Source organism: Acipenser ruthenus, chromosome 28 (assembly GCF_902713425.1).
Source record: "Acipenser ruthenus chromosome 28, fAciRut3.2 maternal haplotype, whole genome shotgun sequence".
Classification (NCBI taxonomy): Eukaryota; Metazoa; Chordata; class Actinopteri; order Acipenseriformes; family Acipenseridae; genus Acipenser; species Acipenser ruthenus.
This window is the reverse complement of record NC_081216.1, coordinates 8,476,484-8,492,582: the sequence shown is the minus strand read 5'-3', so window position 1 is coordinate 8,492,582 and position 16,099 is coordinate 8,476,484. Positions and strand designations below refer to the sequence as shown.

Below are 16,099 nucleotides of genomic sequence, written 5' to 3'. Positions count from 1 at the left end.
GATGGTTACACAAAACAAAGGGTGCCTACGCTGCACCATTTTAAAGAAATATGAACCTACATATGCAAGCATTAAACGACTTCATTCTCAGCTCTCCAGCACTGGCATTACCCTGCACCCTAATCATGAGAACTGAGGGACTGGTAGGGAAGCAGTGGGGCCCTAAGGGTCAGAGTTGAGAGACTGGGAGAGAAGCAGTGGGGCCCTAAGGGTCAGAGTTGAGAGACTGGAAGGGAAGCAGTGGGGCCCTAAGGGTCAGAGCTGAGGGACTGGGAGGGAAGCTGTGAGGCTTAGTGGTCAGAGCTGAGGGACTGGGAGGGAAGCTGTGAGGCTTAGTGGTCAGAGCTGAGAGACTGGGAGAGATGTTTGAATACGTATCTGCTGAGGGAGTGTTTTCATTGCAGAGCCGGGTAACTCTATGCTGCTGCAAGGTCGTAGAGGGCAGCATCCATCAATAGTCTATATTTGGCTCTCGCTGCTCTCAAGTCTGGCGTTCCATTAATTGGTTTGATATGTATTTGTTTTCTGGTTAAGGTGCGTTGGTGGCATAAGAGCTTGGGTTCCAAATACGAAAAAAAAAAAATGTACCAGCAGGCCTCCCGTTTCAGAAACTTTGCAGGTTATACGGAAAATAATCATTCTATTCACGGGGTCATGGTATAGAGGCAATTCCACTGTATCAACTAGACGTGGCTTATACTAAAAACTGTCCCCGAACTATATCACAAGATACTGAAGTCAGACCGCAATTCAGGGTGTGTACCACTCATACTGCCTTCAAGATCTTTCTTTAATAGGGAAGAATGAATTTCCATTATTTTTTTTAACGGCATAAACATGTTGAAGTTAAACAAGTTATAATATTATGGTTTAATAAATAGGTTTAGTTACTCTTGATACTAATTGAAGTGGAAGATATTCCAAGTTACTTGTAATGATCTGGCATCTAGCCGATTGAATTGAATAGAAAAGCAAGGGCTGGATGCATACTGCAAACCATACAGTTCAAAGATGAACGTCATACCATTCAGCTAAAGAGCAAGCTCTCAAGTCGAGAGGTAAGTATGGGTCAGTATTATTAACTCATCAGCCGCTAGGAGGAGATTCATTCCATTTCCCCCCCCGCTTAATCAAAGCTTGTCCTTGAGTGTAAACACAAGTGTGCCTCCACCTGGATCAGGGAGGGAATACCAACATGGGGCTCGTAACCATGACCTCTCACTGTCCCCCAGGATTCAGAGCCGGCGTACATGCTATAGCTATAATAATGCAAACAACACGGATATTGAATTTCCTGTTTCAACCACCGGGGTCAGGATTCTTCCGATAGGGTGCACTGTAATGAATTGGCATCTCAGCCCATTGAATTGAAATGGAAGGCAAGGGCTGGATGCGAATTGCAAACTATACGGTTCAAACGACTTGCTATTTAAGCAGAGAGCGAGCTATGTATTTGACAGGTAAGTAGGTGTCTTATGCTGTTGTCAGTATTATTAAGTCGTCAGCCTCTAGGAGGAAATCTATTGCATACGCTAAAACAGACTTTTATAGAAACACTGGTAATATTCAAACAATTCTGGTATTTTTTTGTTTGAGAGTGTGTGCAACTGTTTAATCTCTTTTCAGATTGTAATATAGCATGTTAATTAGGTGCACTATTGAGATTATTAAAAAAAAAACAACTCGGCTACATTCAAAGATCAAACAATGAACGTCTGAAGCCGTCTTCAAAGACGTGTGCAAGTGTAGCGTGTGTCTGATCAAAATATTTCATGTGCAAGCTGTTACAAAAGAGGATCCACATGATAACGATTCAAATCACATTGTCTTGTTTTGACTGTCCCCTGACATTGTTATCATGTTTGCAATCATTCGGAGTGATTTTTTTTTTTTTGCTTTTGTTCACGTTGCCTGTCATAGACATATGTGACTTTATATTAATGAGATCATTAGTTATTTAGGGCACAGCTGTGTATTGCCAGCCAAACAAAAAGGAATCATACTATACTTCTATACTTTGGCGGATAAAGCTTGTCACATATGACAGGCAACTAGAACGGAAGGGTACCTTCTTAACTTTTAACTTATCAAAAAATAATAGAAAACAACATTGTTTAGGTAATTGAGAACCACTCAGAAAGACTGCAGGAGTAAATCAAAATGATTGCTCTGCCATAGCTATTACAAAGATTAGCTACGTCAGAGCCATAAGCTTTGATTTGATTCAGGCTTCTATATGGGAATATGCTGTCCCCTGACTCAGACAGCAGGCTCCCTGGTAATAACATCTGCTTCTGTCTCCTGACTCAGAGAGCAGGCTCCCTGCTAATAATATCTGCTTCTCTCTGTCCCCTCACTCAGAGAGCAGGCTCCCTGCTAATAATATCTGCTTCTCTCTGTCCCCTCACTCAGAGAGCAGGCTCCCTGGTAATAATATCTGCTTCTCTCTGTCCCCTCACTCAGACAGCAGGCTCCCTGGTAATAATATCTGCTTCTCTATGTCCCCTCACTCAGAGAGCAGGCTTCCTGGTAATAATTGATGACAGCCACTCTGTGAGCATCTGCTGCATCTATAGCAGCATTGAAACACGCTACAGCCCAACCCATCATGTCTTTAAAGGGTCATAATTCCTGGGCAAAGTGCTTAAACGCTCTGTCTGTCTCCCAGGGGCCCCGGCTGCTATGGCTGCAGTGTGTAATCCCACCCTCTGTGCTTTTGTTCCTGAGGGCTTGGCTGCTTTAACACTGCTGTGCTGTCAAAGCAGGGAGACCCCCAGCGAGGCAGTGCTGAAGCAGTGCTGGTCGAAGACCTCAATCTGACCTTGACACTGCATGATTATTTTGTAGTTCAGAGCACTGAAGTGTCAGTTAAAAAAGGAAGCTGCAGAATGCATTGTGCTGCACTGTGATGGATATTGCTTATGTGTGTATTGTATTGTGCCTTGAGGTGGGGCATTAGGAATCAATACTGTGTGCTTTCTTGTATTGTGCTCTTCATTCTATCTTAAGATCTCCCTTGATCTTTTGGGATTCAGCTTGACTCGTTGATATGTGACTCAGGGCTAGTAGCCTTTCCTTGTGGCTAATGACTGGTGATAATCAATCCAAGCTTGCACAACTAGGCTAATAGATTCTGATGCCTGGTAATTAAAGGGCATGCCGGAACATAAAAGGGGAAAATCATTTTGGTTCCTGTCATGTCTGATTTGGAAGATAATTCCACACTGTCAGTCATATGATTGAATTGCACATCTGGATTTCAGACCATAATTTCACTTTTGTAACTTATAGAGCCATAGACTATACAGTGTGTGTATGAGTGTATATATATATATATATATATATATATATATATATATATATACATATATATATATATATATATATACAGTAAATATAGTCACACTGCCGTGCAAAAGTCTTAGACATGTTGCACTTTTCTACTCTGATGCATTATGAGCATCAACAATTTACTCAAAGCCTCCACTAGTGTTTTCTACTATTATAACAACCTTGACTTGCATGAAGAAGGAAAAACATTGAGTGAAATAGCTTGCATTACTTGATTTTCAAGGTGTGGTAGCCGAAGCATAATCAACAAATACAGAGAAATTGACAAACCCAGGACTGGAAGACACAAAAAGCTGTCTAACAAGGATGAGCAATACTTGAAGATAATATCCTTAAGGAATAGAAAGAAGACAAGGGTTGAATTTACAACAGAACTGGCAGAAGGCACAAGTGTCGTTGTCCATTAAATCAACATTACGAAGATCACTCTTGAAATCAGGATGTAAAGGATGTGTTGCAGTAAGAACCTCTGAAGAATAAGACTAAAGGCTAAAATATGCACAAGAATACAGAAATTGGACTATGGAACAATGGTCAAAGGTGCTTTGGACTGTTGATGGACTCTTGATGTCTAAGACTTTTGCACAGCAGTGTATATATATATATATATAGTCCAAAAAATTGTCTTATCAATAATTCGTATTATCAGGAGTTTAATAATTTGCACAAACAAGAAATTTGTGTTCAGTAAATTTGTATTATAAGAAGTCATTTACAATAAGCAACTTCTAAATTTGACCAGACCATGCAGAAAATGAGTAGAAAATCTGAGTTTGTTTTAATGAGAATTGACTATAAATAGATTTTTTGTATTTCTGAATTCAGTGTCAAGGTGTCTATAGAAATACTTAAAGAAACTTCAATTCAATGACAAACTTCAATGGAAGGAATTACATGGAGGATATTCTAGTCAAAATGTTTGTCATTGAATTGAAGTTTCTTTCTGCATTTCTATACCCAGCACTCAGTGTTTAACAGTCCTGAATGGTACTCACTGTCTATGCAGGGGGCGCACACGGTCTGCTTCACCCCGCACTTCGTCACCATGCCCTCCCCAGGCTGGCACACCTCACAGCACTGCCCGCTGGCAGTGTACTGCTGAGAATCACAGGGCTCCTGGGCAGTCAGCACCCCCACCTGGCCGGGGACAGAGAAAGAGACACAGGGTTAAACACGGCTCCACACATACAAGCACCACTGTCTTAGAACATGAGAACAGAAGTCTGGGAACGAGAAAAAGCCATTTGGCCCCTCAAGGCTCGTCCCTTGTTAGCACACCATTCTCCCCTACTGAGGGAACTCGTTTTGATTCATGAAGGCACTTCTAATTATTTTCAATCAGTAGTAAAACTAAAACAACAGTTAAGTAAAAGCATTCAGAAGGATTGCAAACCTTGTAAAAAGAAAGAATATATTGTAACTGAAGCCCCTTCCTCCTAAGAAAGCCATCAGAAAGAAAGAAAGAAATACCGACAGAAAGTGCCTGCTTCCAGTATGCTGGTGTACAGAGTGATGCCTGTCTGAGTTATCATGCTGATCTGTCCGGATAGGGCAGTCTGTGTTTTAAACGTGCTGCTTTGAAGTTACCAGTCTGATCAATGCTGAAGATAGAAGCCTCAAGCAAGAGGCAGACAAGTGCAGCTGTCAGCCCCGATAACTGAGCGTACCACAGTGCTGATGTGGTATGATTAAAGTCTTTTCACTTTGTGCTGTATATAACATTATTTCACCATGACAGACCATAGAAAAGTGACTGCTGTTTTTCAGTGGGTTGCACAAGGACATCAGGTGACCCTCCCCCTTATCTCCCTACTGCCTCCGAACAACCTACTTCCCAGTCCCTCCGCTCTAACCACTAGGCCACACTGATTGTCTCCCAGTCCCTTAGCTCTAACTACGAGGCCACACTGCTTCTCTCCCAGTCCCTCAGTTCTAACTACTAGGCATCACTGCCTCCTAATTCATTAAAAACTAAAAATCATTAGGCAATAAAATTCAATAAAAACTAAAAATCATTAGGGCAGCAGTGTGGAGTAGTGGTTGGGGCTCTGGACTCTTGACTGGAGGGTTGTGGGTTCAATCCCAGGTAGAGGATGCTGCTGCTGTACCCTTGAGCAAGGTACTTTACCTAGATTACTCCAGTAAAAACCCAACTGTATAAATGGGTAATTGTATGTAAAAATAATGTGATATCTTGTAACAATTGTAAGTCACCCTGGATAAGAGTGTCTGCTAAGAAATAAATAATAATAAAAATAATAATAATAATACATACATACAGGATGTAATTATCTTCGGGAACCTAGGGGTAAAGTCAAAACTTCAATGTCTTGTAAAAAAATGATACAGACTGTTTGAGTCCCTTCATCAATCCTTCTCCCCTCTTTCATCAGCATGCCATGAGTTACCGTTATCTCTCCTCTGCCTGTCTCGAACAAGCTTTCCTCTTGAAGCAGTACTGTACTGTGCATGGTACTGTAGCGGTGTCATTGCTACAGGCTGGCATGCACCGGCAACAGAGCTAAAGGCTACTGGACTTTTTATCCATATTGTTTTTACTGTCTGAGGTCAGGGCCTGAGCCCTCTGTCTGTCTCTGTCTGAATTCAGAGTTTGTGAAAGGTAGGGAATGACTGTTCTAGAGCCTAAAGCCTCTGTCGAATTCCATGCAAATTCCATCGAATCAGAGACTGGGTGTGTAGACGACCAACACAGGTTTCAAACTCGCAGGACAGAAAAGGGTTAGCAGCGCTTTCAATTTTGTTTTCCTGCATTAAAGCATTTCTTAGATGTTGTTTTTTTTTCCCATAACACTCAAGAACATTTCCCTAAATCTCACACAGAGACGAATCTCTGAGGAAATCTATGTAAATTTAAATAGGAAAAATCATTTTCTGCAGTATCTGCATGGTTCTATATACTTTTTACATGTTTTTCCATGTTTCTCCATGGAGTAGGCATGTTCATAGTTTAAATATTTAAACGTTTCCCACCCATTGTCAAACATACGCATGTCAAAAACTCCCAGTATGGTAATGTTTATTGACTGGTTTCACAGACCCTGATTACTACTAATCTTGGACTAACTAATATTACCTTAGGTAAGATTGTCCAAGATTAGTGCTAATCAGGGTCTGTGGAACCAGCCATACATGGTTAAACGTGTTTAATCCTAAAGATAAACTGTTTAAGAAATTAAAAAGAACATAACATTTCAACCATGTGTTCCAGATTCTCTGCACAGGTGGGGTAGAGCTTTGAGGTGCATGCCTTATGAATTGTGAATCATGCTGTTGTTCAGGCTGGATGGCCTTTTTAAGGGAGAGAGGAGACAACAAGGAAGTCTGGTGATGGAAGCAGATTCATCCTCTTAGTTTATGCATGAGGTGGTCTAGAAATCTGTCTCAGGCAGCTTAAAAATGCATGATGACACAAATGCAGAAAAGATGTGAAACAGAAAAAAAACATTAGCAGAAGAGCCGTAGACACATCTTGTGAACAAGCAAGTGTTCTCTCCTTACAGTATAGTGTACGATCAGCTATACCCAGGGAGGCTCATTGGAAACGTGAACACATGCTGGAGTTCTCTCTCCTGCTATCAGTATGCCACTGTCCTTTTATTGCACAGCTATGACCAAAAGTTATGCATCACCCTATTGAAATATATTTTTTGCTTCATAAAGTCAAATTAAACCTGCTGGATAATGTTACGTTAACATATTGAATTGCATACCGCTTTGTAGCTTTCCATATATTTAACATGACATTTCAAAATAATAACCAGTATTTTTCTGTTTATTATTTTTCAGTTAAAGAGTAAGTAACTTTACAGGTAATAACATTTCCCTTCCCATGTTATGGTGCTTGCAATATATTTGAGTGGATCTGGGTATGCTGCAATATTGAACTTCTATCACTTCTCTATAAATCTGCCTTTACCTGGATTAAGAAGCCAGATAGATGCAGATTGACAGTAACATGATAACAACTCTGTATTGGAGCAACAGAACTCAGAGCCACTCAAAACAATTACTGTACATAACCATACAATGGAAACAGAGAGGTAAGAAAACAATTACAATGATATTGTAAAAGATACTTAGTCTTCAAATACCTTCACTGATCAATAATATAAAATTGTGTTATACAGAATGATATGACAGGTGGAATTTCAGCCATTCACTTTCATTGGGATTCTCAGTGATAACACAATACAGTACAGTTTAGATCAGCGGTGGCCAAACTTCCTGACCCTACGATCCGCATACCAAAGTTTCCATATGGCCGAGAGCCGCAAGACACATACTGTAAAACATGAAATGTTTGTGAGCAAGACATTATAAATATTAGCATTGTTTTCATTTTTTTTGTATTCTCTCGAATATTATAACGGAATCTTGCACTTACTCTGTGCAGTACAGTAGGTGTTATCTCTTTATGGCAGCAAAACACACAAGAACAAGTGAGAACATTGCAGAGCCTCACAGTTTCTGTGCAATTTGTGTTGTACTGTACCACACTATTTACAGTGTATTCAACTTTAAATGTAACACTTGGTGTTTTTATTATTTCTATTTATACTGTATGTATTACACACATTTAAACTTACAATTCAACGTTAACCATTTGGTTCCAACACTGCTTCAGGTATTATACTGCTCTTTTCATACCATGCATATACGTAGAATGGTTTGGCTTTTACATCTGTTTTAGTTTGAGATGAATCAAAGATCAACAGAGTTACTCATTCTCGATGAAGGAATCCGCTTTAGAAACCAATCAGCAGCCAAGCTTTGCTCAGGGACTCAGCAGAGATTTACAGATACAGTATGAAGCACTTGGCCTAGTTTGAAAACCATGTTGTACGAATCTGTCTTTCTCAGACCTTCAACAAGTGCCAATTTGATAGGAACACATTCACACACACACAAACACACACACATATATACAGTATATATATATACAGCTCTAGTATCTCCTAGAATATCAACTTGTAAAATACAGAAACACTGTCTTGACACCACCCTGGGCATTTAACACTACACTGATTTGACATGAGAAGTCTGCAAGGTGTTTGAACTGTTCAGGGAGATACGTGATTGTGCTAAATAGCCTGTAGAGTCGTCAGAAACACTAGTCATTTCAGGCTCACTTCCTACGTGAAATTACTTTAATGGACTCAATCAACTGTCAGTCTCTACTTGAGAGAGAGGCCCAGGACTGAAAGGCTGGCAGAATCTGTGCTGATGGCAGTTTAGATTTCTTTTTGGACCCAGAAAAGGGACGGTTGTGAATTGGTAACACCCTAGTCGAATTGAAAATATAGTCAACAAAATATTATACAGGATGTTAGGAGTCCTGGTTGTGTCTTGAGTTGAATTTGCCTCCCTAACCTGCAGAAGACACGTAACGGCCAGTGCAGCACTCCCTGTAGGCCCCCAGCCAAGATCACCAACTTGTCAAGGACAAGATTCAGCTCTTGTGTGCATGACTCACTGTGAACTCCCTTCGGTAGTGCCTTTAAAATGAGCCAATGGGGACATGTTTTTTCAAGCCTCAGTTGCTACACCTTGAATCTCCCACTCTTTTCTGCTGGATGCCATTGAAAGACAGAGGCAGGGTGACTCCAGCCTTCTGCTTTGTGCCATGGAAATCTCCTGGCTCAGTGTAATTCAATCCTCTCAGAGGGAGCTGTAGTGTCAGCAAGGCTATTGTGCTCTCACATTAAAAAAAGCCCCCACTCACTCACTCTGTATTCTAGATAAGGTTGCTCAGCCATTACCAGAAGGCTATCAACTGACTAACTATACTGAAGGGATCTCTATTTTCAGCTTGTTTCTTTTTTGGGGGAGGGGCAACGTTTTTAATTTTGGGTAGAATTATTTTATTTTATTCAATCATAAACTCCCCCAATTTCATTTCAAAACACATAAAATCTAGACATGCAAAAGGTATAGGTTTGGCCCATATAGCTTATGCTCACTTCTCAAAACTTCTTTAATCAGTAATGCATTTTCATGTGCCCGAAAACGCCCCTTTCTTCACCTCTTCAACCTGTGGATTCCTATTGGTTGACTCCATTAGGCTATGTTTTCAACAGCTACCGAGGGCCTTGATAGGGCTGATGATGTTATCAAAAGGAGATAGATTTTGTTCTTGCACAGACCATTTTATAAATATCAATAAATATCAGGGGCTCTACTGTAGGTAGATAAGTAGAGACTGGACTAATTGTACCTTTTCAAAAGCTTTGTTCACTGGTGTTTGAGCTCTATGTCTAGGTCAGGTCCAATAAGGGTAATTTGACAAATGCAACTCAGACCCACCATGTACACAATGACAGTGGCCATTGAACACCAAATCAATCTGTTAACTACACAATTATAAAACACAAAACAGTGCAATAATGACATTGCCCTATGCAGGATCTACACGCTCCAGCACAGTATTGTATGTGTTATGATTTTAAGTTATAAAAGGTCACTATTTCAGTAACAGCACGGTAGGAAATTGAATGAAGAAAGGTTTAGAACAGATGGTAGGAGGTACTTTATTTACAAAGAGACGGTGAAACACTGAATATATGTTATTGGGAGTATCTGATTGTGAGGATATATGGAGGTCTCTCTATCTGTACATCCATCACATGACATCAATGTCTTTAATTCCACTGATCCAATTTTCAACACTATTATTTGCCACTCCTGTAACACTTTATATTAAGTTGCTGCTTATTAATGTTTTATAAATAATAGATGTGTGATAACTATGTTATACAGTGTTAATAAAGCATTATATATTGTTTATAACCATGCAATAGCCATAGACTGAATTACATTTAAACATCCCAAAGTACAGTAGGTGGCTAAAAACGGTCCCTTTATAAAAATGTAATTCTGTTTATGGCTATTGGATGGTTAAACATCCCAAAGTAGAACAGGTGGCTAAAAACTGTCCCCTTTACAAAACTTTAATTCCGTCTATGGCTATTGCATGGTTATATACCATATATAATGCTTTATTAACACTATATAACATAGTTATTAAGCATATATTATATATTTATAAAACATTAATAAGCAGCACCTTAATATAAAGTGTTACCGCCACTTCTTATTCTTTACACACTCTTGTTATATGTCATGGTCCTTAAGTTTTTCGTCATACTGGTAGCTCTGATTTTAAATTCACAGCCGTTGCAGGACGTATATTACTGACATTCTTGCTAATTAATTGCTAATTTAAAAACCAGTGGATTTAAAAGTACAATATTTGAATATGGGGTAGTTGCAGACCCTAGTATTTATTTTTTTCTAAGGGAAGTTAGCTGGGGCAGGTGAGATGACTTCAACACAGCTGTTGATTGTAAGGCCCCCCCCCCCCCCCCCCCCCCGGTTGCTATAACTTACTCTCATTTTGTTAACCACAAAAGTCTAAATGCCATGTATCAAATTACATAAATACAGCTTGTGTTCTGATTTTTTCAAATAAACATTTATTTGGCACTTAATGGGTTAAGCATGCTTTTTCAAGTTTAAACGCGTTTAGAAGAGGATACATTGAAAATGAATGATCTGAAAGCAAGGTCAAAATGCAACAAAACGAACATGTTTTTGGGAAGAAAAAAATGAACACTTGCAATGGTTTTATTCAATTGTGTGTTGACTTCTTACGCTATAAGAAGTAAGAGAAGGGGTTTAAAGTCTCGTCAGCACTCCCTTAAACAGCTCAGCCTATCAGAAAGGTGTCTTGAACACTAGCAATTCACCTGCAATGTGTGCATTGAGCTCTGACAGCAGCACACACCTCTGTGGTGTGTTTGGATAGTCAAGGGTGGCTTTGTGGTTGAACCCATGACCCCAGCTGTCAACTGCTGTTAACAGCTCTGAAAATCATCATCATCAATAGCTCCTTAGCTTTTGAAAAGAACTCAGAGCAAACAGTTGGAAATGAACATTATGACAGAAGTGGCTCAGCCACAAGTACACTGTGCGTGTCTATGGATGAGGAGGTTAGCACATTTGCTTAAGGCTAAACTAGGTGTATTCTAGTGGGTTTGGGTGTGCTGTGCTTTTAGTGTATAAAGTGCAGTGGTGCTAACAGATGTTCTCAAACAGTTTTAATCGTCCCCTGTGCTAAAGGCATTAGCAGGTAGATTCCTGATTAGTTCAAGAGGAAGTTAGGCTCTTTCTCTATAATATAATATAATATAATATAATATAATATAATATAATATAATATAATATAATACTCCCATAAAGGACTATGTTAGGTACTGTTTTGTTTAGCACTGTTTTTTAAAGCCTATTTTGATTAATTAAATCAAGTTTACAGTTTGCAGAAAACATTTTCAAACAAGTTTTTTTTTAGTCTTAAACCTGCTACAAGTGATGTTTTACTTGTTATATTTTAGTACCAATATATCATTTTAAGTTAAACCAAAAAACTTTGAAACACATTGTACCGATGTTAATTATGAGCATCTGTTACTTCTCATCATGAGCAAAGCGATGTCGGCAGTAATTCCTCCATAACTTCAAAAACACTCAATGAAAAATGAGAAGGTGTTTTTGTTGGAATTGTACCGTGTCCTGTGATCACCGGAAATCAGAAATGCCAATGAAAGATCGCAGTCATCATATAGATAGAATATTAGAGTGCTGTTATCCAGCCCTCCTTGCCTCTCAGGCTCTCTCAAACTACAAAGTATTTGTAATTGACAGATAGCACCTTGGCCCCCTGGCACAGGAAACTGTCTAAACTTCTTTATCACTGCTTTTACTGCAAATCAAATTAGCTTTCTCCTCCCAAGTATATTAAAAACTGGGAAAATAATTGAGATGAGTGGCTTTGACTCTGGATAATATCCCACATTTCACCTCATAAAGGTTAAGGTCTTTCAGGCGGGACTGCCTCAAATCCTATGCTGGCTCACTTCTACAATTTTAAAGTTCTTCAGTGTGTTGTTTAGCATTGTATTTGAATACGATATTGTTTAAAGATGGTTGCAAAGAAGGAAAAAGGATCTTCCAATGACCAAAATTGCACAAGCGGGCCTACATACAGTAGAATGTGGCACAAATATGACAATAGTTTATTTCTGCAAATATTGTCCTTTCATGTCAACCACAATATTGTCTTAGTTTACTGCAAGTAGTAATTTTAAGCCCCTTCGCCTGATTCAATGATATATATCAGAGTTGTCCAACGTTCTTGGTTCAATGAGCCATACCAATCACCAGGGAGTATAGATATTACTATCAGAAACAATGAAAGACTGGACTGTAAAAGAAGTTTGCTAAAATGGAATAGCTGACTGAATATTAGCAAAGACCAAAAAGGAGACAGATTTAAGGTTTAACCAGACTGCAAAAGACATCCATTTATTTCCATTAAGACTCCTCATTGCCCTGCAATCTTTTCAACCCCATTAAGAATCTTGAATGGGATATTGCAATGGGAGCACAAGGGCAGCTATGACGTGGTATTAACCAGTACCATCTGCTGGCACTAGTGTGCAATATGACACTCTGGGATATTTGTTCCTAGTCCATTGTTTTTCCATTGCTCAAAATTATTATTATTAATGTTATCATTTATTTCTTAGCAGATGCCCTTATCCAGGGTGACTTACAATTGTTACAAGATATCACATTATTATTATTTTTTTTACATACAGTTACCCATTTATACAGTTGGGTTTTTACTGGAGTAATCTAGGTAAAGTACCTTGCTCAAGGGTACAGTAGCATTGTCCCCAAACAGGGATTGAACCCACAACCCTCCGGTAAAGAGTCTAGAGCCCTAACCACTACTCCACACGGAATGTGTCTGCTTAATGGATCTGCTATGGATTCTTCTAGCTAATCTTTTTTAATTCCCTGCTATAACAAAGCTTGGGAATATGTGTATTCCATAACCTCCTACAGCTGCAAGTACTAGCAAGTATCCTAAGTCTACCACTGGGCAATGTAAATGAACTGGACTGTCAAGAAGGTCTGATCTATGTTAAAGTAGAGGGCACAGAAGGCTGAACCATGGAGGAATTGATCACAGACAGCAAGGAATCGTGTTTCTCAGTAAAACTGATTATGGGATAAGGCACCTTTCAACAGATTAAACCCTCATACCATTTAGGGGAAATAAGTAACATATAAGCATGGTCATGTGAAATAACACACCTCACGCTTTGGACGGGACAGTCACACTTTTGGATCACTGATCCCAGTGTCTCCAGAACTTTTCTTGGGATGCTCATTGCGTCGCGTCGTGATATCGATAACATGTAGTCATGTGGTTATTATTATACGATGTATAACTACTGGGTATTACTGAGTCTGTATCGTTCCTGATTAATACTTGCCAAATATTTTTCGTTCGATATAACTATGTATGTGGTAACTCGTGATGAATACATAGTATATTTTAAAATTACGTTTTTGGCCGTCTTTCCTTGTCATGGTAAAAAGTGAGCAGCCTTACCAATTTGATTTATTATTATTATTATTATTATTATTATTATTATTATTATTATTATTATTATTATTATTATTATTATTATTATTGTTTAATCCAGATGGAATCTGTGTAGTCTAGCATCAACACATCAAATTTATTCTAAAGAAAACTACTGTCAATTTGGACCCCGTTCTCTGTTGATTAAAAAAAAAAATTCGTGCCGAGCCAGCGGTCAGCGAGACCTAACAACAGCCCTGCAGCGGCGCTTTCCCGTGCCTGCACTGTTTAATGCACAGTGATTACCACAGGCCCTGTGGTGAAAAGGTGAGGGCATGCTTCGTGTGATATTTAGTTTCTGCTGAGCTTTGTAAGTAAATCCAATGAACTGGTGTAAAAAATTGGGCTTCACACATCAAGCCGTCTACCAAACCAGGCAACCGCTGCGGGACAAGTGTCCCGTGGGCTGAGCTATGTATTTTGCTGAAAGTGTATGGTTCTTAGCATATGAAATCCATACATGTTGATGCTTCGTCGAAGCAGCTTAATTGTCTTTGGTAAATTGTCATTATCACTGAGATATGTGCACGCTCCATACCCCCCTCAATCATATATTCACACTTTTGATAACTGGAACTGCTCCGAACAGTTTTGACGAATTGTTTTAAAGCAAGCTAACATCAATGCGCTGTTGGGCATTTTGTTTATTTAGTTTCATGCATTTTAATAATGAATACATGTATATTTCCGTTCCACTCATAAATACGGCATGTATAATCCTCGCATTTGTCTTGCATCACTGAAAACTATTTTAAACAACAACAATAAATATCTTACTAATTTGATTATGAATAGGCTGTAATGGGTTGCACCGGCACGGAGAGGAATATCGTTCCATCTGTCTGACCGCATTTTTCCCATTAGTCATATTTGGCTTGTGGCGAGTTCTTCTTTCATCTTTTAATCTTTCTCGTTAATATATAAATGAACCATGTCGTGCAAAACAACCCCAAACAAAACGAGAAACACCCTTGCCTGTCCCCCGGGGTCTTTATTCCTCAAACATTTTGCATAAACTTGTCGTGAAGAAATCTGAGGGTTACTGCAAAATATTGCCTCAAGCTGTCTGACAGCCCAAATGAAACACGCGGGTCGGTATGAAGTCAGTGCGTCTTCTCTCCTTGAAGCTCACTGACTGTCCTGCGCTGTCCTACCACGAGATACAGATACCCACACAGGCAACTCACACAGTCATGCAAAAACAGACGCAACTACAGTATACTAGTATAGGCTACTCCTAGTACATGTACTGCTAATACTAGAAAAACAAGTACTACAGAACAAGACTGACACTTACCGCTCCGAGAAGCAAAACAAACAGATAGACCACGAATCCCATTTTTGCTCAAGTCACCTCTTCAAACAGTATTCATGTATAATAATAATAATAATAATAATAATAATAATAATAATAATAATAATAATAATAATAATAATAATAATAATAATAATAGTATTATTATTAATAATATCCTTTGATGTTGGAAAGTTTATGTATTGATATTATTATTATTATGAATATTATTAATAATATGAGTATCTTCTTTCCCCTGAGCTGTCTGATAATCTTCTGTTTCCAATGCACACTCTGAGCCGGGGTCTCTGAGATTTGCAGGCGGCAGGTTGGGTCAGGTGGGTGCGTTGCTCGCGGAGAAGCAGAGAGAGAGTGAGGTTTGTTCTCGTGCGTGTGTAGAGTGTGCGACTCACTGCAGCAGCAGAGCGGACAGTTCTTTTGGGTTGGGGCGCAGCAAAGCTTCTGCTTTCATAGGAATGAGACGCCTCTCACCAGTTGGGTGCGAGCCCCCCTTTCCAACCCTCCGGCTGAAGGCACGCCCCTTTTGGACTGTATCTTTCCAGTATGCTGTACATTATGTTGACTACCGCTGGACTTCAACGTGCCCCGTATCATTCCAAACTGATAACAAACAATAAATCAATCAATCAATCAATCAAAATTGCTGATTTGGTCATTATTAAATTGTCAGTACACTTGTATGAAAATCTCTTGAAACAACAATTCGATAATAACCACATATGTGTTCTCTCAATAAGGGAATGAGATAGTTGTGATAGTTTTATTCGGTACTATTTATTTGTTTGTTTATTTATTTATTCATTCAGGATTTACCTTGATATAATATTATTAGCTGACGTGAAAAAACAAAACTGTTAATAATTAATAATAAAAAAAAACATAACGAATATGAAGAATACAAATGAGTACCTGAATATCAA

The 16,099-nt window shown here is 39.0% G+C and overlaps 1 protein-coding gene across 1 annotated transcript in view; it reads right to left on the bottom strand.

Moving 5' to 3' along the window:
- Positions 1-15,601, bottom strand: part of LOC117434849 (tumor necrosis factor receptor superfamily member 16-like) — a 59,847-nt gene extending 44,246 nt beyond the window's left edge. The window contains exons 1-2 of the mRNA XM_034057521.3: positions 15,162-15,601; positions 4,347-4,488 (exon numbers count right to left, since the gene is read on the bottom strand). Coding sequence (XP_033913412.3) covers positions 4,347-4,488; positions 15,162-15,203 — 184 coding nt within the window. The 5' untranslated portion in view covers positions 15,204-15,601. The remainder of the gene's footprint in view (positions 1-4,346; positions 4,489-15,161) is intronic.
- Between the last annotated feature and the right edge of the window lie 498 nt (positions 15,602-16,099).